Raw genomic sequence first — 25,314 nt, 5'->3', positions numbered from 1 at the left:
ACGTCCATCCTTGAGTGAGAAGAGCTTGTGAATATGCATTACTTTCACGCAGGACTTGTTTACAAAACCAGGTCCCTCGGCCTTCTCTTTGGATCCCAGTCTCATTCATGTGAGGGGCCCTGCAGAGCTGGGAGGAGGAGCAGTAGCCGCAGCCAGGCCAGGGGTGAACCCAGGGAGGCCGCAGGTCCAGGAGGAAACGAGGCTGCGCACGGCGCCATCTAGTGCCCGACGTGACAAGGGTCCAGCAGGACCTTCCAGCTCAGTCTGAAAGGCACAGTTAAGTTCTCCCACTGGTGTGACTGTAGTAGATCCCATTTCTTTGCAATCACAAGGAGGTTGGAAGTGGGCTGGGATCCCAGGAGGGTGCTTTTAAGGAAGGGGCTCTATATAGATGCAGCAAATTTATCCAGAGCCACCCAATAGCCAAAGAGCTGACGGACGGAGAGCTGAGAGGGTCTCGCACAGGAGGATTGCCTTTTCTCTGGAAAACACGGATGTCAGGGGAGCCACCAGCTGTTCGTTTCTTCCTTTCAACTTTACTGCAAGGAGAGAATAAACGGAGATGCTTGACTAGGAACCCAGGGGGGAAAACGAACTGCAAGGGTGTATGAGGTTTTGGTTTCACGGTGAGGCTGTTCTCTTTGGGGCCTGAATGTTAGATTAGGAGATGTTTGAATATGGTTAAAGATCATTTTTTTAAAAAATTGGTACTACCAGGTGTTTGTGTTTTTTAAATGGCTCATCTGTAAATGGGACCTGCTGCAGGGTCTGGGCCCAGCGGCGGGGAGAGGACCTGGTTGGGCTGGTGCCGGGGCTTGAATCTGCCTTCTCTGCTCCCCCAGGGTCATGCGGGCTTTCCAGCCCCAATGAGGTCACCCCACCAGTCAGGTTCTGCTGCAGCAACAGAGAATTGCCTCAGTTTCTCTGTTGGTGTATAAGAGGGCCTCGGCATCTGATAAAGTCAAGGCCGCACAATCTCCCAGGAGCCCCATGTCACTTCTGGCTTCTGAGCAACTTCCTGTCCGCTCAGGTCACAACCCGAAGGTGCAGTAACCCACCCAGGTGTACAGTCCTGGGCCTTGTCAGTCTAAGGTATGCAGTGCTTGGGCCCCTACCGGATCCTGAGCTTTCACGCATATTCAGGCTGGTGCTTCTCTTGGCTCAAACCTCCCATTTGCCTCTGAAACCTGTTTCACTGGAGAGAAATTTGCTCACATCCCTCACCTCTTCACAGACCCTCCATTTCCTCACCCTGGCTGGAGCCTGGCCCTCCTCTTTATTTATTTACTTTTTTAAAGATTTTATTTATTTATTCATGAGAGACACAGAGAAAGAGGCAGACACAGGCAGAGGGAGAAGCAGGCTCTATGCAGGGAGCCCGATGTGGGACCCAATCCTCAGTCTTGAGGACCACGCCCTTGGGCGAAGGCGGCGCCAAACTGCTGGGCCACCCAGGCTGCCCCCTGGCCCTCCTCTGAGGATCTTCTTTTCTCACATTTCTCCTGAGTGGAGACTTCCCATACCTCTGAGCTGGGTGGGCATTGGGCATTGGCTGGTCCTCCTGGCTTCAGTGTCTTGGAAGCAAGCCCACCCTCAAGTGCCGTGCCCCCCGCCAAGGCCTATGCCGACTTCCCATCCCAAGGCCATTGCCCAACTTGGAATTCCTAAAGGACTTTGACTTTGTCTTCCTGTCTACCTCTACCTTTCCTGCCCCCTGTCTCTTGCTGCCAGCCCCAGTGGCCCCCAGAAGACCCAGCTAAACCTGAGCCTCAACATCTGCTCATGTCCTCAAGCTGTAAGAGTCTTCTTCGCCTTCACACCACCACTCACACCTGCAGCCAGATCTTACTTTGTCACCATGCAATACTGTTCCACCTCCATGTTCTTATCTCCAGAATCTCCCCGGACCACATTCCTGTCTCCTTCCATCAAGGCTGGACCCCAAGGTCAAACACTTCCTCATCCAGTCCCTCAATGTCCCTTCTTTGCCCTTGCTATGCACACTTAGTACCCCCACCCCCAATAGGCTAGGTCTCTTCTGCAGCCTGCAGCCCTAGCCAAGGGCAGTTGCCTCAGCCTACAGTAACCCATGAATGAGATGGAGTTGAGGAGGGGCAGATCTGTCTGACAGAACCAGGGAGAATCTTCACCTTGGATATTCAGGGGAAGGATGGTGGAGGCTGGGAGTGATATGTTGGAACTGAAATGAGCTAAAAGTTGGCTCATAAAGCATTGGACCCCCGATACAGAAGGACAGATTGTAGTAATCAGAAGACTCTTCTCCAAAGATATCCAGGGGCCCCAGAGCAAAGACCTCTGCCCTCTGGCATTTAAGGGCTTCCCATAAAATAACTTAAAAACAAGGCTTGCCAGATGACAAGCTCTACTTATCAACACAGGGCCTCAATCAGCTTTTTATTGGCTCATTTTTTAGTATGTCTAACCCATCAAGCCTCAGCCACACTTAGGAAAATCTGCAACTTGAAAAAGAGAGATCAGGATAAACTGAAATTACCCAGAAGGATATAGATTCATGATACGGGGAACTGAAGAAAACCTTTAAAAAAAAAAAAAAAACCACACACCTAATTTGTATCCTCAAATATGAATTTCCCCAGGGATCAAGAGTGCTTGGAAATGAAAAATGATTGCTGAAATGAAGAAAAGTGTCCTGGTACATTTGGAAAATAAATCCAAAGACTTTTCCAGAAGGAAGAAAATCAACAAATGTGATATAAGAAATAAACCATAGGCATCATGGAGGGATCAAACCCAGAGATCTAACATCCTACTTTGAAAGTTCCAGAAAATAAAAACAGAAAATGGAGGGGAGATAATTATTTAAAAATGAGACAAGCCAATTTCTCCTGGCAGAAAGACACAAGCCGTTGAGCTGAAAGGACAGTGTTCCAGCTCAAGGAAATAAGACTGACGCGCAGTCATGTCTTTGGGAACAAGTAATAAGGAGATCCTCCCCAAAGTTTCCATGGAACGTACCCTGCTGGGGGTGGGAGGGGTGCTGGTGGTCTCTGACTGAGGGCTTGACCACCTTCCTTTGGGGAGCCAGTAGCTAAGAAAACCAGATGATGAGCCCTTCTTCTCACCCCCACTCTCAAGGAATGTGATGACCAGCTATTTCTCAGCCCTGGGGACTGGCTTGTGGAAACCAGGATTTTTAATTTTAATTATTTAGTTTAAAAAATATTTTATTCAGAGAGAGAGAGAGAGGAAGCACACAGGGGGAGAGGGAGAAGCAGACTCCCCACTGGGGAAGGAGCCCGATACCGGGCTCAATCCCAGGACCCTGAGATCATGACCTGAGCCAAAGGCAGACGCTTAACCAACTGAGCCACCCGGGTGCCCTGAAACCAGGATTTTAAAAAAGCATATGCAATATCATTCAAGTTTGGACTTAAAAACTGATATACATTTATTTTTAATAGGTGAGAGACACACCAAAGCATTAAAGGTACTTCTCTTATGAGCTTCCTTTCTATAATAAGCACTATGGTCTAGATCAATGAACTTGGGTTCTTGAACTTTGGGGTGTGCCCAAATCACCTGGAAATCAAAAAAAATGCAGAGGCCTGGGCTTGTTGAAGCAGGATAGGACCCGGGCCTGTGTAGGTTTCCCCTTTCCCACAACACGAAGCTGATATGATCAGAGTTCAAAAACCACTGACCTAGCTAAAAACTCTGAGACCTACAAACAGCGCTGGGTTTGTCATCCATCCTGTCTAAGAGGGTTTCCTTTCCAACCAACAAGCCAATATTGCCACCCAACCACTGAAAGTGACAAAACATGGCTCATGTGTTGGAAGGGAAAGCAATATTTGCTCAGCAATAGCTGTGGTTCACTGTCCTGATCCCTGTCTCCTCTCTCTGTAGCACCAGAATGACAAGGTGGGCTTCTGAGCCTCCTGGAGTAAAGATCAGACCCTCAGCCAGCTCCATGCTCATGGGGCCTAACCTAAATTATCCACCTTCTGCCCCTTATTCCCTGCCTTTGCTCCCCCTAAAATTGTCCAGGGGAGGGCATCTGAGTGGCTCAGTGGTTGAGCGTCTGCCTTCGGCTCAGGTAGTGATCCTGTGGTCCTGGAATCAAGTCCTGCATCGGGCTCCCCCCAGTGAGCCTGCTTCTCCCTCTGTTTCTCTCTCTATGTCTCTCAAGAATAAATAAAATCTTAAAAAAAAAAAAAATTGTCCTGGGGAGAGTGGATGCTAACAAGAGGGACTCTCCTTCCCACCTTCACCCTCCTCTGGTCCCTGCCAACTAGATGTCCCAAGCCCTGGGAGTGACCACAATGAGCCCAACAGGCCCTGTGGGGTCAAGGGAAGGCTGTGTGTTTGCGGGCAGGGGGTGCTATTGCCCTGCCCCTCCCACCTTCCCTTGCCAGGTTCAGCCACTTTTCATCAGGGGTCACCCTGAGCACCGCTAACCATCAAACCATCAGGTGGACCACAGGTAACCACAGAAGCCAAGCGGGGCATTCAGTGATGGGGGAGGCAGGTGGGTGGGGGAGCAGCAGGCAGAGAATCCAACTTCTTTCCCCCCTCAGATTGTTGACAGCACGAACTTTTTAGCTGGCTTAAGTCACGAATGGCTCAGCACTGTCCTTCACCTTTCAGATGGCACGTAGTAGCCTTTTCTGGGATACTTTCTTTTTAAAAAAGATTTTATTTATTTAATCATGAGAGACACAGAGAGGCAGAGACTTCGGCGCAGAGAGAAGCAGGCTCCCCATGGGGAGCCTGATGTGGGACTCGATCCCAGGACCCTGGGATCATGACCTGAGCCGAAGGCAGATGCTCAACCACTGAGCCACCCAGGTGCCCCTTTTTGGGATACTTTCTACCAAAGTGTTAGTCAAGATGGTGTCAGCTGGGCTGCAGTAATTAACCCAGACATCTCAGTGGCTCAACACATGTGGGTTTGTTTATTTATCTATCTATTTATTTATTTAGCTGATGAGAAGTCTGTTGTAAGCCAGGTGACTTTTCAGGACAGCTTGCCTTCTGGGTGGTGACTGCACGATTCAGGTTGTTTCCATTTTGTGTCTTCTCAATACGTGGCCTCCACGATGGCCCATCACTGTTTCAGTGAAAAAGAGAGCTGGAGGGTTGTGCCCCAGCTCTTCAATGCTTGTCAGAATGCCAAGCCACTCACCTTCAATGCCACTCAGAAGTGGCACATATTGCTTCCACTGCCACCCACTGGCCAGTTAGTCACGTGCCCCAAACTAATTTTTAGGCGAGGCCGGGAAAGTCCTCTTCCTAGGAATCCAGAAAAAGGACAATAAAATAAAATAAGAGTTGATGAAAACATTCTCTCTGCCACTCTAAACCTCATTTTAAAAAGATTAAAGGCAATAATTTGAGATTCCTGTTAGTACATGGTTCTTTTTGGTTTTGTTTTTTTCAGTAGGCTCCGGACCCAACATGAGACTTGAACACACGACCTTGAGATTAAGAGTCACACGCTCCACAGACGGAGCCAGCCAGGCGCCCGCCGTATATAGTATATGAAAAGCCCCTGAGTGGTGTTGCGGTGAATAGGAAATCTGTCTTTCATCCATCATTGCCCAAGTTATTTTTGTCATCGAGCCCTTTTTCTAAGCGCAATATTCCTTGGAACTGGTCCTTGGAACTGGTATACTGAAGCGCAAACTTGTCCTAAGTAAGTCAACTATGGCTTGTTTTAACCACTCGTAGTGCACCTGTGCCTGCAACACCAGACGCCCCTGGCAGGATCCCAGAGGACACCACCCCAGCCACCCTCCTCTCGTCAACAGCTCCTTTGCGGAGCCTCCCCTCCCCACTTCCTGTGATTCACACCCGGTCAGGCAGCCTTTTCCAGGAACTTATGGTGGCCAGGGGTGGGCCTCAGTCACAGATGCTTATTGAGAAGGGACCGGAGTTCAACTTCCGACCCAAGGAAGAATTTATTCCCTATATAAATTTATTCCTCATCCTAAAATGTTCAGGATGATGCCCTTCCCCTCTATTGGGTTCCTCCAGAGGCCCAGTGCTCACTCACTTGCCAAGCCTCCTCTGGCATCGTGGGGGCAGGTCAAGCTCCCGTTGGGACCATGTTCCCCACGAGGCCGGCCTAAATCCTCTGGAGCATGAGAGCAAAGCCAGTTCCTCATGTGACAGACGTCTGAGGTCCCAACAGCTCTCCCAAAGTGTCTGTGACCGTTTCCAAGCTCCTCACGGCCCTGCCCTCCACCCCCAACCCCATCGTCATCTTTTGGGTTTGAGCTCGGCCTTCCAGCTTCTTGAGATCTTCTGGAACCTCGATGGGCAGAGTCCCGTTGGCAATCAGGCACTCTTTCTAGGTTTGTGTTGCCAGCAGGCAAACCCAATGAGCGTCCTTCCGTGGTTTCATCCAAATCACTGAGCAGGCCTGAGTGAATCTGGAAAGGCAAAGGTTGGGGAGGGCAGGGAAGAACACCTACTGGGCTCACTCGCCAACCCTCTCAGAGGCCAAGTTCACTCAGCTACTGTCCTGCTGGCCCAGCCTCTTCTGTTTCTGGAACCTGCTCCCTCTACCCCATGCCATCTTTTATTATGGTTCTCCAGGGGCTGCCACGTTCTTACCAGCTCTGCTCCCTCCACCAACAGCTAACTGGCCCAGACACAAGCTCATCGCCTGAACTGTGGCCTTGGCAAAGGGTCTAGTCAGTGTCTCCCTAAAGCGAAAGATGTTGTATGTTTTTGGTCTGAAGGGAAATGTTGGTTGGCAAGGGGAGAGAAATAAGGCTGGCGTGTGATTAGGGCACAGGGTGCCCCGGCACAGTGCCTGGCCCAGTGGGAAGGGCAGACAGGCGGGGCTGTTAGTTGGCTCTTCATGAGCTCTCGGAGCTCAGGCACGCATCCGGCACAAACGACAGATGGGACAAATAACGAAAAGAGTACAAGTTAGGTGCCTTTGCTGATGAAATGCTGCCCTTGCACATTTACTTAATGGAACGTATCAAACATTCAGAGAAAAGCACCCTCTTTGCTGCCCAACACTGACCCAGCAGGCCCAACAGCAAACCCTGCCTCGGTGGTCCAGAACCACAGCCCTGGACGTGCCAGTGCTCGACTACCTGCTGGCCTCCCTCCTGCGGACCTGCACCTCTGTTCTCAGAGGCACTAAGGGTGCTGCTCTCTGTCCCCCTCCCTGGCCTGGGCCGGTTCAAAATGTGGCCCCTGCTCTGACTTAGCAGCTCTCTAGGGAACCCAAGAGCTGTTTCTTGCCAAGTGGCAAGAGGCAGCGAGCAGGCCTCTCAACGGCGTCCTGCAGCCCCTCGAGCTCCCTTGGGTTGGGGTGGGCCCAAGACACAGAGCTTCAGGGGTGGGGGCCCACAGTCCTCAGGGACGCTCCTGGTATCCTGCCGAGGCAGGGGCATGGGGTGGTGGCAGGCAGGGAGAGGGAGCCAGTCCCAGGGCTTTGTGAGTGCTCCCTTCCCGTGAGGCAAGAGAAGGAACCTCCTCTGCTCTTCCACCAGATGGAATGGGGGAAGGAAAGGAAGCAGCACACTGGCAGGATTCTAAATTCCAAGCAGACTGGCCTCTGGGCTCATTCCTCGGCGTGTGGATAGATGGATTATGTGTCCGACACACTCAGATCCTGGCCTTCCCAGCCCTGCGCTGGCCGAGTTACTGAAGTGGTTTTAACCCCTTCATGGGCTCCATGGTCCAGCATCCTCCTCACTGTCCCCCTCCCCAAACTCTGCTGGAGTCTCATTCTCACCATGGGGCATTTCAGTCCCAACCTGGCCAGCTTCCTGGAATTCAGCCCAAACCAATTCTTCTAAGGACTCTGGACAGTATTTCAAAGAACTTTATCCTGCAGCCACCAAGGAGGACATCCCAGCCCCTGGACAGGCAGCGCGTCCCTCCTACTCGTCCTCCTACAGCCAAGAAGACAGCTGGGAGTGACCCCTTGTCCTCAAGAAGACGAAGCCGACTTTCAGGTCTAAAACTATCTTTATTTGTGGTTGGCGCCACATAAGACGCCATCATCAATCAGCAGAATTATAAAACTGTACAGGAGGTACAAAAATAGGCTGTTTAACTTAGATAATTACCCTCACATCAAGCTTTAAAAATACACATAAAAATTGTACAATCTGGCAGTTTATAAAATATAAAGCTAAAAAGAGGATTGTAGGTTCACAGAGAGGATTCTATCACACAATTAACACATACCCATTAAACAACCGTCCACAGAGAAGACACAATGGCACAGAATTTGTTTTAAAAAAAAATCACTCAGAAATGAAAATTCTTACCCTGACCAAATTTTTCACCCTTTAATGATAAAACTACTGTGAGGCGTCCATCCTGTGGAAAAATCCAGTATAACTTTTCCTTTTCCAGTTTTAGAGTGGTCAGGGGTGTGTTGTCCAAAACAAATCTGATGTGCTTTAAAAGCCAAGTGCAATTATAACTGGATATATTTCAGAGTAAAAATTAAATAAATATAAATAGGTTAAATAAATAGATCATTGCAAAAAGAACACTACGTAAGGTCTGCATCTGAGAATGCTTCTTGTTGACTGGTAATGCTTTCTAGGTAAGTGGGGACACCCCCGTCACAGCTTTTGGGATACTGAAAAGGAACACTGTACCCACCAAAGACAGGGCGAGGTGAGTGGGCTGGGGACTTTGGCCGGAAGTGTAGGTTAAGGCTGCCCCCGTGGGAGGCTCATTGCAGATGTGTTGTGGTTGTCCAATGAATACAGAAAGGATTTACATGCTAATACAAGAAACTGGAACCAGGGTTACCCATGGGGAAATCAATGTTTCATAAAGAATACAAAGTATAGGATGGAGGGATATTTTGTTTTAAAAGATACTGGTCCAGCCTTGGAAGGCAGAACTGTGGCTCATCTGTACGGGACACTCAGTGACTTTCTTCCAGGAAAGGCCCAGTGCCAGGCCTAAGAGGGACTACTTCAGGATGGTGAACGAATCAGCAAGGAAAAGACACAGGGATATGTGAAGAAAAGGGATTTCGGAAACTAAATGAGCAGAGAGAAAGCTAAAGCGAATTCAAAGAGGCTCTTTACAGGTGTGCTGTGCTCCCTCTCCCAGCTCTTGTGGCACGGAAGGCAGAAGTAGAAGCGGCCTTCCTTCCTCGAGGACCTGGAGCCTGAGGATCCGATCACCAGAGCTGGAGAATGAGAGCGGACTCAGGAAACCCACACCTGGCCAGAGTCCACCTTCTAAAAGAGACAGCGGCCAAGAGGAGAAAGGCCTACAACCCAGAGGCCCCCCGATTCTGGGAGAGGTCAGATCAGCAGCCAATTCATCTTGCACTGCCGTGAGAAAGAAACGCAACGGTAAACAAATCGCATTCACACAAACCCTACCAAAAGCGGATTCTGATCAAGACCTCTCCTGTAGAGTTGGTAGGAAGAGAATACTTTGCTGGCCCCACTAACCCGTGGATCTTCCACTACATGTTAACAGGTCAGAGTGAGTCTCACTGGCAAGAGCCTCGGCGGCTATGGCACGGAGAGGGGGGAGGAGAGTCCCTCTGCACCCGGGGTTTGAGGTCAGCCACTAGCTGATTAAGTGACTTACCACGGACACCAATGACTCCCCAAAGTGCAAGTGCTCTGAGGCCTTAGTGACGCGTGAGCTCTTGATAAACTGAAGTTTAAAAAGACTCCAGGAGCAACAAGAGAAACTCTGGCAGGTGTGCCAGAGGCAGATGCAACACAGGCTTCACCACAGGATTTAGTGACAGCTTCCCCGGGATTCCCAACAGACGTGGCCACATTCTGTTATAAAAATGACGATAGTGTACTTCTGAGAAGTCACACAGCCTTCCAGGAATCGTGCTAAAGATCAAACAGCTCCGCTGTGACAGGATGCCTGAGGCTGCAGAACCCTGTTCCAGCAAAGGACAGAGACACTTTATCACGGTGCTGAGCACAACAGGAAGCCCGAATTCTAGAGACTAGAATGAGATGTGAGAGACGCTGCCCGAGGTGTGCTCATGACAAGCGTCCACACAAGACCTCTTCAAACCACTCGAGGGACCGTGGAGGGACCAGGTTCCTAAAAGTAACAGAGAGAAGACCGATGGAGGATGGCTTCTCGTCGTCCCTGTCACCCTTACGGAAGCAGAGGTTTTGCCGGTCTCGGTCACCTCCGAGTCCCCAGCACCCGGGATCCCGCCTGGCTCACTCAGCGAGGACTCAAAATAAAATACATTGAGTACATGAGTTTGAGAAGGTGGGTGGTTAGAAACAAAGACGATAAGCAGCAAAGGAGTTAAAAACCAGTTGCCTGGCGACAAGCTGGGCCCAAACAGGGAGAGGACACAAGCCCCGGGCAGCCAGAAGTGACCTGGCAACCCTCCCAAGGACACCATTCAGCCGTGAGACCAAAGCAGCACAGAGCCGACAGCCCGGTCCACAGCTTATGGCACCTTCTCCACCTGACTGCCGGGGGTGGGGGGGGTGGTGGCCATCACCACTCAGGCCCAGCAGCAAAGTGACCGCAGGGCCATAGGGACAATGGTGCGGATGCATCAGAGAGGGGGAGGGCAGGCATCTGGCCATGTTCCTGAAAAACAGGCAGCGTAGCAGAAGACACCATGATGCCAGCCAAAAACCGCCAGGGTTCCAAGGTCTGCGTGAGGTAACGGATGAGGTTTAAAGATGTAGGATGATGTTAATTTAAGAGGAAAAAGTGACTTCAGGCATTCTGAAAGGAAGGGAACTGAATTCTCCAAAGACAGAAGGGGACCTTTGGACGAGTGGCCCACAGGCAAACCCACCACCGGAAAGCATCTCACAGAAGAAGCAACAGCGAGTCGAGTCGTGGGTCAGTCAGTAGCACCCCAACTCCTGAGCGGAGTCTCCGAGCTCACCAGCGCTGAGCGAGGCGCCGTGATCCACTCACCCGGCTGGACGAAGGACATGGGGGACATCTCTTTACACTGTACCCTGATCACATTTAACCGCTAAGGCTCTCGGTAGAGAAAAGACAGGAATTTTGGACTGAAACTAAAGCTAAAAATCATACTAATTTTAGCAAAAAAAAGATGGTAGTGACATAATTTAGGGAATATTACTTTGAAGTTGTTTAATGGATGTACATAGCCTTGCTATAACGTTTTACCCTCCAGCATCAGAGCGTGTTCTGAACGTGAACGCTCTTTCTGGAGGGGATGGAGACTTTTGGTATCACACAAAATAGAAACCGTATTATGTGTCTTGCCTTTATCTTCTTCACAAGTAAGCTCCAAGGTCAGCTTACTTATGCTAACGTAGCATTCTACAGTATGATCAAAATATAAAGTTATTAAAATCTGCCAAGAGAAACATAAAAGCCTGCCCACGAAGCAGGTGGTAACCCTGGTCTCAGCGCCCAAATACGCTGGCCTGTCTTGCTGGCTCCAGGGACAGAGGAGCTTCATTGCCCACTTGCTGGCCCGGGACTCTTCCAGGGTAGCTGTGTCCCATTTGGCCTGCTCCCCTCTGGTCCCCAGTAGGCCTGTTCCTGCCAGGTGCTGCTCTCCTTTATGGGGAACTTATTACTTCTTTCCCCAAATGCTCCTAAACATCCCCCAGAATCCACCAAAGGTCACCAAAGCACTGGGCTATACAGGCTCAGGACAGAGCATCCTCTTCATTTCTAAGAGATCTGCAGACACGGCCTCGTCTTCCAGTCTGTGTTGCTGACCTGCTCCAACGCTGCACCCCACACTCGAAACTCTCACTGCCCCGAAGGAACTCTGATTAGAGTGACCTGGGACTCTTGGGGCACGTTTGTGATGAGAGGCATCACCAATCCCCGGGAATCACCCCTCTGAACAACTTCCTTCTCCTCAGCACTCCTCGCCTCTGGAGCCCCACTTCAAGCAGAGGCTGCACCTGGTGCATCTCAGCTTAGCTGGTCGAGGAAAGATGTCCCACATGCAGGGAAAACTCGGGATTCCCTCCTTGCTCTTCCTCAACAGGCCCACAGGTGGATATCAAACAGGAAGTTTAAAAAAAAAAAAGGTGTAAGTCTGAAGCCAGTGAGTCCAGGAGAAGGTGGAGGATGCTTCTTTCGCTGCCTCTGGGATGGGCCCTCCTTGACTGAGGACCCGCCATGTAAAGCTTTCATGGCCAGCATCTTCTCAGCCCCCTACCGGTCAGAAGGGGTCATGGTTCCCACTTCCGGGGACGGCATCATCCCCTGCGGGCTGCAGGGCGGGCAGCTCAAGGCACTTGGTTTGGGAGCCTGGTTTCCCTGCGAAGCTGGGAGGCGTCAGGCTCAGACACATAGAGACCAGGCCCTCAGTGACAGCTGGGGCCACCAGAATGGAGGGCCATCCTGGCTCAAAGGGTGTCTGGAGTCACTGGAGGCCGAGTGTCCGGGGGCTCGTGGAAGTAGTAGGGCTGGAAGAGCCTCTCATGGCTGCAAGGCTCCATGGCCCGGTAGGTGTGGGAGAGCAGGTGGGGGAAGCGGGACGTGAAGTAGCGCACAAAGTCATCAGGGAGGGAGCCCAGTGTCTCCCGCACCTCCGCGGGGAGCTCCCGGTAGTGGTGCTTCTGTAAACACGGGGACACATAGACACAGAGGTTAGCAGGTGGAAAGCCCAGGGAACACTGGTAGAAGACCCTCCTACTATTCATGGGACCGAGGATGCTGGCTGGTTCTCTGTTGAGGAGAAAATGCTCACGTACCCAGCAGTGCGTCAGCCCACCTTACCTCCTTCCCCTCAGTCCGGTGGAGGCCTCAGAGCAGAGTTAGGCCCAGGGCTGGGGAGGCAGGAAGGAGCTTCCCTACCAGAGTGGCCCTACTGCTGGCCAGGCTTGGGGGACAGGGGGAAGGTTCCCATAAAGGGAGTTTATACGGTGCTGTATTAGGTAGGGACAGGGCCCATCCAAATCAGCAGAGACCACAAATGACACCAGCATCCAAGAGCCTGCTTCCCAGAGCAGAACTCCTCACCTCCACATCCCGGAAGAGAAAACTTGCCTAAGGGAATAAGTTGCCCCTGCAAGGTGCAAATTCTAGTATGAATGGAAGGATCCAGAGAGAATAGAAAGGAGGAAGGCAGCTGTACCCCTATGCCTGGGCCCACCAGGCATTCGTGCCCCTTACCTTGTTTCTCATGGCTCGGAGGAGGTCTCGAACGGAGCCGCCTTTATAGGTTCTGAATTTCCGCAAATCTAGGAAAAACACAAGGAATGCAACATAAGAAACACATTCCTAAAGAAGAAAACTCCTGGGACTCCTGGGTGCCAAGCGATCAGACTGAAACACAACATAACTGCACCAAACTTGTGGCTCACAGGAGTGGGTCCCCCAAAGTGAGCCTGAGGGCAGCACCAGTTTGAATTCCACCTTGTGGCTGCACCCACAGTCACGCATAACTACTAAGCACATGGCACCTGTCACTAACCTGTCATTTGAAGAGACAAAAATGAAACCCACATCAGCGTAATGGGGTGATTTGTGCCCGAACCCCAGAGAACACACCCACGAAAGCCTCAACTCTGTGAGGGGGAATTCAGAGCCCAAACGGCCTGAGCTACTACTTCCATGTTCACTTCTTAGAAATGGTTGCTGCTCCTGAAATGTTTCTGCCAAAGCGTACTGTCGGGGCTTTGGCGCGGTCACCTGTCTGCAGGGGGACGGTGATGTTCTCCCTCCAGTCCATCTTCACCACAGATCTCCCGCCCCGCTCCAGCTGCTTCACTATCGGGCCGTCCAGGGATTCCTTCTCTATTCGGTCGCTCACGTCCTGGGAGGGTGACACGGGAAGTGGATGATGGTCAATGTGTAGAGAACCAGAAGCTGGAGGAGTGACATGCCAAGTCACATAATGGTCACTGCCACATGAGCCTCCAGCCCAAGCTGAAGCCTGCCTTGGGACTGGCAGCGAACGTTCTGCCTCTGTCCCTCCTGATCCAGCAACCTCTCCCCTGGGAGCAGCCATGTCTATAGCTTGCTGGGGAGAGACCCACACAGACCATCTCCGTGACAGAGAGGGGTGTCACACCTCTCCATGAACCCTCATGCCTCCTCCACGTCTCACTCCATGCATACCTATCACATTCCACATGAGCCGTATATGCAATCTGTGTTCATCAATGAACCAACAACAACACAACAACACCACCAGCTCAATTTTGATTTGCATCTTGTGATTTTCTGTTTACCCAGGGAAATTGGACACTCTGAGATCCATAGCCAGTCATCACTTGTCATGCAAACAGAAAAGACAGATAAGCCCTCTTTTAGAGGAGGAAAGCTGCTGATAAGAGTGTGGGCTCTGGAGGCCCTGCCCAGGACTTGAACCCTGCTCCATGTCTGAGGGAGCACAAGTTCCAACAGCTGAGGAAATGGAGTGACAGGCCCCACACGTGTTAACACTGCACAGACTCACTGAGCACAGTCTTTTCTTTCTTTGATAAAGATGAAGCCAGATTGGCTGACTCTCAGACTTACAACTGCTAGAGGAAAGCCCTGGAGGGATTAGATCGTCACCTTGGATACTCTGGGGACATACACTTCCACCACAAAGCCAGTACCGCTACTTGATATGGTGGGAAGTGGGTGTGTTCACAAGATACAGGACTTAGAGAAACTAAGAGTTTAAATCCCAACCCTTGGTGGGCTGGAAGTCCCTTTGTGTGAGCTTTATTCCTGTTCTACACCTTGTCATCATCAAAGGAACACGGCTAGTTTTCAGAAGTCCTTTGATTGAGGACACCTGACCTCAGAACTGTCATGTTATGACCCAAAACACAGCGACCAATCCTAATGCTACCCATGCCCACTGCTGCCATGGGAAATGACATGAAACCCTCCCCTGCCCCAACCATCCAAATACTTACCAAGCACCTGCCATGTGCCAGGCAGGCAATGACCCAGTGGAAACACAGCAATGAACTGAAAATCAGCTACTACCTGCCCTCAAGGAGCTTACATGCCGGAGGCTTCACCACAACCAAGGCTCTAGTCACACTCCAGAACAGTTTGAGGGTCACTCCTAAACTCAAGCTTCACTCCGACCTAGAGCCGGTAGGAAAAGCACTGCTCCTGTGTGCCTGCTTTTCAAAGCTGGTGTGTTGGGTAGGAGGTGTTCAGACGAGCTATGCTGAACTGATACCCGGGAGGGCTCTGAGAAACATGTTCCCTTTCCACAAAGCCACTGGCAGGCAATACCACTAAAGCCTTAAAACAGCCAAACTACTGATGGAGCTCATATCTACTGATCCTATGGTTTAACGTCTCAGAATCAACCTTAAGCAAAAAGAAATCTGGACAGAAATTGGGTAAAAGAGGATAGAAAGACTTCAATATGTCTTTTGTTATAATTTTTTAAATCTGGAAGAAGTCACATGAAGGCTTTAAAAACAAACAAACAAACAAACAAAAAAACCCAAAAAACCAAGAGAACTACCTGAAAGAACTGGAGCTGCTTTTCCAGGCTCCAGAAGAATGGATGTTTTAGCACATGCTTTGCAGAAGGGCGTTTCTGAGGATCCATTGCAATCATCTTCTCTATTAATTCCCGGGCAATGACATCTTCTACAAAGAAGGAAGATAAACAAGTAACTCACTATCACTGGCCTACGGTCACAATAACATACCCGAACCTTAACAGCACACGTGCCTTTTGATTTAAGGTTCTACTGACAGGAGCTTGTTGCAATAACATTAATTAAGAACTTGCACAGGGATGTCTGGGTGGCTCAGCGGTTGAATGCCTGCCTTCGGGTCAGGGTGTGATCCCAGAGTCCTGGGATCGAGTCCCACATTGGGCTCCCTGCATCTGCCTATGTCTGCCTCTCTCCCCGTCTCTCATGAATAAATAAAATATTAAAAAAAAAAAAAACTTGCACAAACTTCAGCTGATAATGGGTGTCCTCAAAGCACAGTCTTTGAAAAGGAGTAATTGGAAATATCCACTATCAGAGGCTCCAGTAACAATGCCTCCAGGTCTGGGCTGTGCTCTTAAAATGATACCCAGGTGGAGCACTGGTCAACATGGAGAGATATTCAATAGCATGTACTATTTAACTGCATGTTTTACAAAAGGATGCGTTCCCGTCTAATTGGATGATTAAAATAAGATGTACAAAGATACTCATAGCATCACTGTGTAATGGAATTGTAGGTCTTTATGCTAACCTATTTTTTCTACAGAGAATAAGGAAAATTAATCCATGAGTAAAAGAATACTTTTTTCTCTAAAGATTTTTATTTATTGGGAGAGAGAGAGAGAGAGAAAGAGAGAATGTGCATGTGTGCACTTGTGAGCAGAGGGAGGGAGAGAGGGAAAGGGAAAATCCTAAGCAGACTCCACACTGAATATGGAACCCAACAAGGAGCTCGATCTCATGATCCTGAAATCATGACCTGAGCTTACATCAAGAGTCAAATGCTTAAATGACTGAGCCACCCAGGTCCCCAAAGATCCCCCAAACCTTGCCCAGGTTACACAGGTAATTGGGTGACCTGAAGGAACCTCAGAGCTGCCTGGCTTTAGGAGAAGATGCTCCAAGGCAACCTACCCAACCTCCTACCAGCTTTAGAATGAGTCAGCAATTCACTGAGGCCCACAGGGCAAGCAGATGGAATGAAGGGCCTCTGGGGTCACAGAGCCAGCACCTCCCAGGCCACAGGGGCCACCTAGGCAGCTGGGGTAGCTGCTGCACCCTCCTGCCTTGCTGCCCGCTCACCGTGTTTCTCAGGATGTAAGCAGTCGAGGTTGTAGGCACCCAGGAGGATGTTGGCCTGCCGCTGCAGGGACTTGCCAAAAGGGTGGCTGCCCTCGGATATCACATAGTAAAAGACACAGCCCGCAGAGAAGATGTCCACTGTATAGGTCTGAAAAGAGATATAGGGTGTGAAAGGCCTTCTGGAGAATTCTCCCTCTCACTCAGCTATAGCAATGAGGATGGGAGTGTTGCTGCTGCTTCTCCCACCTTGAAAGGGTCTCGGGAGACCCAACTAGCATGCTGGAAGTGGCCAGAGCAGCATCAGCACCCTTCTAGGGCTGCGTGAGTTTTGGGTGCACAGCAGGGAACGTGGGCTCTAGAACTGAATGGCTGGGGCTGGAAGTGATGGGAAAAGCTGAGGGGAGCAATTACCCACATTTGTCCCTTTCATTCGTCTGAACGGGAGACTGTATGGAAAGTGCCAGCAGCATGCTGTTCATGTAGAAGCTCTTTGAAAAAGAAACGTCATTCTCCAGCTACAAGTGCCAAAGCCCCTAAGTCTTGAATTTGGAGGCTGTCACTCCTGAAGATGCATGGGGCTGGTCCTGAGGCTTTTCGAGGGCTGTGCCCAGTACTCACCGGGTTGTCCTTGCAGTCTTCACTCAGCATCTCTGGAGCGATCCAGCCTTCTGTGCCCGGGACTCCTGAGCGGCGGCTGAAACTGTGTCTGCCTACCGCCAGCTTCTTGCAGAGGCCGAAGTCAGAGATCATGGCCTTGATCCTGCCATGTGCGTTGGGCATGGAGAGGAGAATGTTGTGGGGCTTCAGGTCTCTGTGAACTAATGTAACACTCCAGATTAGCTCCACGTTTACCGTGAGTAATGTCAGGGAGTACACCCTTCTCAGACTCCCAGCAGACCTGCTGCCACCTCTAAGGGTTCTGGTCTGCGACTATAAAAGATTTCTCCTCACGTTCTTATTGTTAAAAGACCACCTAAAAACCCCACATGCATAGAGCAGTGAAAGAAAGATTCTCAGCAGGGGCAAGGACCACCCTAGCAGGTCAGCTACTGCTACTACCACCACTGTTGCTGCTGCTGCTGCCGCCGCCGCCGCCGCCGCCGCCGCCACCACCACCACCACCACCCCCCCAACCCCGGGGTGTAGCCTGGTAAAGGGAAGCTTCTCACCGATGTTGAGGGAGTGCAGATGGGCCAGACCAGAGGTGGTCTGCTGCAGCAAGGTGATGGGCTCCAGGCCGAGGTGGGCAAAGTCCTTCTGTTCCACGTACTGCAAGAGACACGATGGCCAGGTCATGCGCAAAGTGCTAAGGGATGGGCCCCTCTGCACACACAGCACTTTCTTTCAAGTGATTCAATTTTATTTAGAAAAGTCCTGCCTGCAGGTTTTTGCTTTAGTTAATGTTCGGGATTAGGTCAGCTCATTTTCTTTGATCCTATTTTAAGAAAGAGACAGGAAGTTTTACTGACAACATTCTCTGCCCAAATCTACATCTGCCACCAGACTTTCTCCTGAAGCCATAGGCTAGCTTAAATAAACACAAGTTCCAATAGACTAGTGTACAGTGATAAAGGGAAGAGGACAAGGAACTCAAGTCCATTGCAAGTGAAACCAGCTGATACCAAGATAGGTTGATGGTGAGCCTGGAAACAGAGCAAAAGGTGTTCACTGGATGATCTCAATGTGCTGACTCCTCAGCCAGTAACCTGCAAGCCCACACCAGCCCTGATTGGTGATGAGAACAACTGCGAACCCTTCCAGAACAAGGGGTTCCTGGAGGCAGAGGGAGAAGATACAAACTGCGAGCAAACACTGCCCCACCCAAGTAAAGCTGGGGTGCTAAAATGCTCTCCATTTTGATGGTTTGTGGTCAAATGGGCATGTGCCCCTGTCAAATGCACCACAGTGTTCATTTAAAGGAGTGCATTGTGTTGTAACTTCAATAAAGTGAATATGAAGAAGTAAAAGAGGAAGAAATTGCAGTCCCTCAAGCCACCATGGTTGGGAGGAGGGAGGCTGCAGTGGTGATGGCAGAGCTGCCTCTGGGGCACCCACCTCCTGCAGGGTGGCTGCACACAGCTCGATGGCAATGTACTGGAACTGCCGGTCCCTCTCTGTGCAGAAGTAACGAATCACATTGGGGTGCTCATCTGATTCTCGAAGCAGCTGGACTTCACGATCAGCGAAACTAAAACACTCGGGGAGGATCCTCTTGACGGCCACGTCGCGGTTGTCAAACATGCCCCTGAGGATGAGGATCAGGGGTTGGTTTGGAGAGGCAAGCCAAGCAGTAGATAGGAGACCCACAGACCCACAGTATTCCTCATCCTGTGACGCAGCTACCTTGTGAGCTTCACAGCCCTGACCAACCACCAGGCGGCTATCACTTCCTCCTCGGAGATAAACTCCTCCTTCTTGGTCACTGCACTCCTCTGGAGCCTGACATGCTACCTGTAAGCTGACAGGTACTCGGACAGGAGGGGAAGTTATAGAGCTCTCCAATCCACTCACCGGTACACAATTGTGCCCTCAGCTCCATGACCCAGCACGTCCTTGGGACAGAATGAAATTTTCCCAACTATCACCATGCTGGTTTCCTCATCTGGGACAAAACAGGAAGAAATTGTTTTAAACAAACATAACCTAAAACACTTTGAGGCTAGAATGGTGCCAGCTTCTTGAGCTCTGATTCAGATATGGGATCTTGCAGGCTGTCTGTTCCCAGCCCTTGGTTAGCAAGAGCCGGCGAGGTCTACTCCCCACTGACGCCCAGGGCCATGCCCCCACCTCCCTCCTGCTTTCTGCCCCCTGTTCCTGCCCCTGCATTACTGTCAGGAGATGGACTCTCCACAGATCCACCAGCGTTTTGCACCTGAAGCCTTCAGGGAGTGGCAATGGGTGTGCAATAGAGACTGGGGGGAGCCTCCAGGTTGAAACTAGGGCTCAGGTCTCTTGCAATAGCTCTGCATCCATCCCCTCAGAGTATCGCCTTGATAGCCAGTCTGAGCCAACCTCCCCGAGGAATGGGGATCGCCACCGGCAGCCCTCAGGAAGGTTCTCAAGCCAGATAGCCAGGACCTCTGGTCAGCAGCAACTGTCTGCTCTTACACAGCAAGATGGAGGGAGGGCAAGGTAGTCCCCAAAAGGCCCCCTGAAGGGGCAAGGCCCTGGGATGGTGTGGAAGTCCAGCTGTTGGAGAGGGAATTAGGTGAGAACACAGTGCACTCTCAGAAATGGCACCCCATAACCCCATTGAGACTCCCCGGGAGGACATGGAACTTTAAGGTCCTCAGGCCATATTCAAATGAAAGAGAAAACAACACCAAAACAGCAACTGGCTTTACCCTCATCGTCCTGTTCCAGAAAGGGGCTGCTGCCAGCCTTGGAGGCAGAGCCACTGGAGTGGAGGGAGTGGTTAGAGGCTCTGGGGGATGTGTTGGGGCTGCTGGTGCCTGAGCTCTCCGAGTACAGGCCGGACGAGTCCAAGAGCTCAGCATCCTGAGCCACATCTCCGGGTGGATGGAAGGGCAGCTGCTGCTGTTGCAGGAGCTGGATTTTCTCTAGTTCCTTCTGGAACTGCTGGTGCTGGAGCTGCTGCTGCTGATGCATGCTCTGGGAAGAGAAACGCACATCCAGACAAGTGCAGCCTGATCCCCGGGACACAGGCAGTCTGGCAGGAAGAGGCTCCCTATGGCAGAAGAAGCAGGTACCCTTTATGTGACCCCACAGGTGGGCCAAAACCAGTGAGAAGGCACAGGAGGCAGGAGGGTTCAGTGACTGGGGATCTTCTTGCCAGTTAGGATTTCCTAGGACAGCCCCTCCCTGTTGGAGGGGCCTGGCAGGGGCAAGAGGGAGGATGCTGCTGTAGGTGGAGGCTGGGCCAGATCAAGGTGGGTGAGGGGGTGGGGGGTGTCCATTCAATTATAAAATTCTGGGACTTTTATGAAGGTCTAGGAGTTGTTACAAAAATGAAACCAAACAGAGCACGGTAGATACAGGAAGACCTGGGGTTGCTCTCTATTATGGTTGTACACTTGATAGAGACTAGCAGAGAGATGGTCACCAATCCAGGCAGGAAGCAGCTGGGGCTCCCAGCCTCACAGCCAGAACACAGCTGAAACATGTGGTCTGGCCAAGGTCCCACTCCCCCCATTTCATCACGCTGCCTTCCCCACTCCCCTCTCATCTATTCTGGAAAATCTGTTCCATCATAATTTGAAGTAGTAGTGATCCACGATTATTACTACCTGTGTGTGGGAAAGGCCCTGAAGGGATGGGTTTGAAGCCAACAGCCCCTGGGACTCTTCTGGCTCTCGTGTACACCCCCACTCTCTCTCTCTGAACTTGAGTTCAAGTCCTGGAAATGCCATACACCTTGGAAAACCTTGAGTAATCTTGGGAAAGTTCTTTAACTTCCTAGAGCTTAGCTTCTTCATCTGTGGGTAGGGCACAGTAATAACAACCTCACAGAACTGTGTGAGGTAAAATATAAATATTTTTGTTATATATATATTTATAATCTATATACTTATAAATTATATATTTATCATACATAAATATAAAATATACATTTCATATAAGTATGTTTTATATATTTTTATATATATAAAACAACATAGGTGAACCCCTTCGCACAAATGGAAGGGTTTGTCATTCCCATTCCTGGATGGGACATGAGCTTTCTGGGCCTTAGTATTCTAAGGTGATGACATTTCAGTGCTCTGAGCAACCTGATGAAGGAATATTCTAGAATGTTTTATCCAACCAATAACCTATTCAACTATGTAATTTTAGCTCACTCATTTCCAACTAGAAAGTGGAAGGGATGCCACCTCTTTCACTCTAGCTGGTATCTCTAACAGGCAGTTTGTAAGGGAGGAAAGTAAACTGGATTTTCATTTATCATGCCTACTCTTAAAAAAAGGAAAAGACAGTCAACTATACAAAATGATCTGCAAAAGCAAGGTTTACAAATCAGCTTTTACAATCTGTTAACTCTAAGACCTAGGTAAAATATTGTCTTTTCCTGAGAAGTTAGTGTCTTTTTAATTATAATGTTTCTGAAGAAAAGCAAATACTGACTTTGAAACGTGAAAGGAAACGTATCTGCTTGTTTGCCATGTGTCTGGAGCTCACGGACATAAAGGTGACCAGCATGGAAGTTCAGAAGGGCAAAGGGAAAGGGCAGAGCTTTACCAAGGGGTAGGTGATGATGAAGGCCACCCAGCCAATGAGCAGGAAGGTGCTCAGGATGATGGTGGCTATGTCCTTGAGCACGGAGTCCACGGGGGCCTCAGCCTTGGCAGGGGCATGCTCGTACTTCTCTTCCACATCCTGTGACACGGTGGTAGGTGCATTTTCTGAAGTCTGGTCAACCAGGTTGATAACCTTGTATGGGACAGAGTGACTACGTCACTGCAAAATTTCTAGCCAGACATAAATGAGCCAAACAATCAACAGTAGCCATGGGTACCAGGAAAAGACCATACTTTAAAATGTATTGTTGTTTTTTTTAAAGCACATCAAAGATCACAAAGCCAAATAATCGTTGCCTTTATCAAAGTGATAGTCTCAAGAGGCCACGCTTTATTGCAGTGATGTTATCAGGACTCAAAAACAGTTCTAAGAGCAAAGTACTTTCAGAAGTGCCTTCAGATCCTATATGCTTTTGAAAATCCTCATTGAAGGCAAAGATTTCCCTCTTCGAGGGTAGACTTGATATTCGGGAAAACTCTGATAACACATCAGCGACAAAGTCTGGTGAAAATGTTGACAATTCCTTTAACAATACCATTTCATACTAAAAAGGAAAACCATGTGTGTGTACCCACATGTGGCTGAAGAGTAATAAAACAGCCTGCTGGGCAGCCCGGGTGGCTCAGCGGTTTAGCACCTGCCTTCGGCCCAGGGCCTGATCCTGGAGACCCAGGATCGAGTCCCGCATCAGGCTCCCTGCATGGGGCCTACTTCTCCCTCTGCCTGTCTCTCTCTCTCTCTCTCTCTCTCTCTCTCTCTCTCTCCCCCTGTGTCTCTGAGTAATAAATAAAATAAAATCTTAAAAAAAATAAAAAAATAAAATAAATAAATAAAACAGCCTGCTTCTGTTCCTTGTAAACTTTCAGTGCAACTCCAAAAACCAAATCATTTTTTTCAGGTTTTCCACTGTTTTTCAGTTTCTGAAGAGCATCAGAATCTTTTGTTAAAGAAAATTTTAGTTGGAAGCCCAAAATTAAACCAGATAAAAGTGGGCTTTTCGGAGTTTCTAGGACTCCAAGAATAGTTTAGAAAAATGCATCAGTTGGTTCTCAGACATCTAGTGTCCTGGGAGTGCACCGTCACTGTGTGTCCAGGGAAGGAAACACACAGCCTTTGAACAAGTGCAAGACCTGGCATCCCCCACCACACACCCACCTTTCTGCCTGTCCCAGACTTCTGCCTACGACTCTCCTTTCCAGCTGCCCCACACCCACAGTGTATGGGGTGGGGGTGGCACGGCTTGCGGGAAGCAGGCAGCTGAGGAATGTCTGCTGAGCATGTGACCAGGAACAACACTTGGTTATATTCCCTTCAAATGTGTTTGTTAAAAAAGTTGTCTTCTTGCCATAAAAATGCACCTCAGAGTATTTTAATGGAGTCTTTAAAAACTCTGTTCTGGGATCGAGTCCCACGTCGGGCTCCCTGCATGGAGCCTGCTTCTCCCTCTGCCTGTGACTCTGCCTCTCTCTCTGTGTGTGTCTCTCATGAATATATAAATAAAATCTTTAAGACAAAACAAAACAAAACTTTGTTCAAGTTTGGATGATTATTAAAATCTTAACTGTGGGGCAGCCCGGTGGCTCAGTGGTTTAGCGCTGCCTTCAGCCCAGGGCGTGATCCTGGAGCCCCGGGATCGAGTCCCACGTCGGGCTCCCTGCATGGAGCCTGCTTCTCCCTCTGCCTGTGTCTCTGCCTCTATCTCTCTCTCTGTATCTCTTGTGAAAAATAAATAAAAACTTTAAAAAAATAAAGTCTTAACTGTGGCCATCTCTGGGCATTAGATTAAGGGTACTACTGTCTTATTTTCTTCTCTATACTTTTATTTTCTAAGGGTTCGACGGACATCCGATCGAGACCTTAAGATAGCAATGCTTTCCAAAATCGCTGCTTAGGACTCCATGGGCTTCTCCAATTGGCTCCCTCCAGAGACGACAGACAACTCAAGATATTTCACTCTAGAATCTTAAACAGCTATATGACTTTTCCTTTCCTCTCTCTTTGTATAAAATCTGAACCCTACAGAGAACTTGCCGTGCTTGCGGTCCCCGTATCAGGTAGCCCTTCTTGTCTTCCTCGGACCTTGCCCAGAGTCCAGGCCGCTTTCAGGCCTGGGTCCCCCATGGCAGGGCTGCAGGAGTTGCCAAGTCCAAATGGCCTCCGGACCCCCTCCCTACCCCACTGGCCATGCTGGAACCCCTTCCACAGAGCTACCCGCCTGCCTTCTCCACCAGCTCCATGTCACAGAAGGATGTCACCTCTGGGCATAGCAGTGGTCTCTCTGCCCTCTGGTTTCTGACTGGAACATCAGCAGATGGGGCAGGGGGAGGAAAACGAGGTCCGATTCTGTGGGGTTGCTGAGTATGTCAACTGAAGCTTCAGGCTCCTGGCCTGGAGTCCCTTTCCACTCCTGCCCACCCCCCTGTCCCATTTCAGGCTAAAGGATGCTAAGAGAACCCCTGGGGCTGTCCACATCTGTGTAAATAATCCCTTTATTAAACTCCCCTCCGATCATCTTAATCTGGGTGGTCCTTGTGTCCAGCTGAGACCCTGACTGGCACTCTGTCTCCCCAGGGCTGCAGGAAAGCGGCCCAGGTCAGAGGCTCATGCCAGCGACCATCTGGGTGGGCCTCTTTGCTGCCCAAGTCTCCTTTCTGTGGTCCCTGCCAGACCAAGCCTCTACCAGACCAAGTCGCCAAGCCGACTGCTTCTGAAGGGCCGCTCCTGGCTTCCTGAAGCTCCAGGTCTCCCACTTCCTCATTTCATCAACCATTTGTTCCACTTCCAGGTGTATGCAAACCTCACTAACATGGTTCTCCTGTAGCATGTGGTCCCAGTTCCCATTGCTCCCCACCTGGTGGCCTTGGCCCCCAGAGCTGCACATGCAGGATTAGTCCTTCCTCCAGGCCTTCATCTCTGCTGCTCTCTCCATCCCCCACCCTCTGGTGCCCTCTACCTCTCTCCCATCGGGCCAGCGCCCTCCCCTTCCATCCCTCAGCCTTCACTTCACTAGCGATTTGTCTTCCTCTCCACCAGGCCTTCACTGGGTGATGTTTGCTATGGATTCCTGAGCATTCCTCACCCTTCTGAGTCTACTGAAAACTCTTAAGGCAAGGGCAAATCCCATCCCCCCAACACCTGACAGGAGGAGCCAAGAACTGTTCATGTTCCCACTCACCTCCTCAAAGCTCTTCTTCTCTGAATCAGCAGGAATCACATTTTCCCGATGTTTGGGCAGGTTGTTGGGGAATCTCTCCAGCATCTTGGTAGATGCAGACAGGGGGGTTTCATGGTGTCCTGTGGAGGAAACAAACTTCCATGAGAACAGCTCTGTTTAGCTCTAATGTTAAGTGAATCCCATATTACTCAG

The 25,314-nt window shown here is 50.1% G+C and overlaps 1 protein-coding gene across 8 annotated transcripts in view; it reads right to left on the bottom strand.

Annotated features, from left to right (window-relative positions):
* Window positions 1–7,958: 7,958 nt before the first annotated feature.
* ERN1 (endoplasmic reticulum to nucleus signaling 1) overlaps window positions 7,959–25,314 on the bottom strand; it is a 78,260-nt gene continuing 60,904 nt past the window's right edge. For all 8 annotated transcript variants that reach the window (XM_077853790.1, XM_077853792.1, XM_077853793.1 and 5 more), the window contains 12 exons: window positions 25,123–25,241; window positions 21,888–22,079; window positions 20,036–20,303; window positions 19,203–19,293; window positions 18,747–18,936; window positions 17,861–17,960; window positions 17,310–17,509; window positions 16,692–16,839; window positions 15,410–15,537; window positions 13,621–13,744; window positions 13,102–13,169; window positions 7,959–12,545 (listed from right to left, as the gene is read on the bottom strand). In XM_077853790.1, coding sequence (XP_077709916.1) covers window positions 12,333–12,545; window positions 13,102–13,169; window positions 13,621–13,744; window positions 15,410–15,537; window positions 16,692–16,839; window positions 17,310–17,509; window positions 17,861–17,960; window positions 18,747–18,936; window positions 19,203–19,293; window positions 20,036–20,303; window positions 21,888–22,079; window positions 25,123–25,241 — 1,841 coding nt within the window. In that variant the 3' untranslated portion in view covers window positions 7,959–12,332. The remainder of the gene's footprint in view (window positions 12,546–13,101; window positions 13,170–13,620; window positions 13,745–15,409; window positions 15,538–16,691; window positions 16,840–17,309; window positions 17,510–17,860; window positions 17,961–18,746; window positions 18,937–19,202; window positions 19,294–20,035; window positions 20,304–21,887; window positions 22,080–25,122; window positions 25,242–25,314) is intronic.

This window comes from Canis aureus, chromosome 16, assembly GCF_053574225.1.
Source record: "Canis aureus isolate CA01 chromosome 16, VMU_Caureus_v.1.0, whole genome shotgun sequence".
NCBI classification, from domain to species: Eukaryota; Metazoa; Chordata; class Mammalia; order Carnivora; family Canidae; genus Canis; species Canis aureus.
Note: the sequence above shows the minus strand (reverse complement) of the source record. Positions and strands in the feature narration are given on the sequence as shown.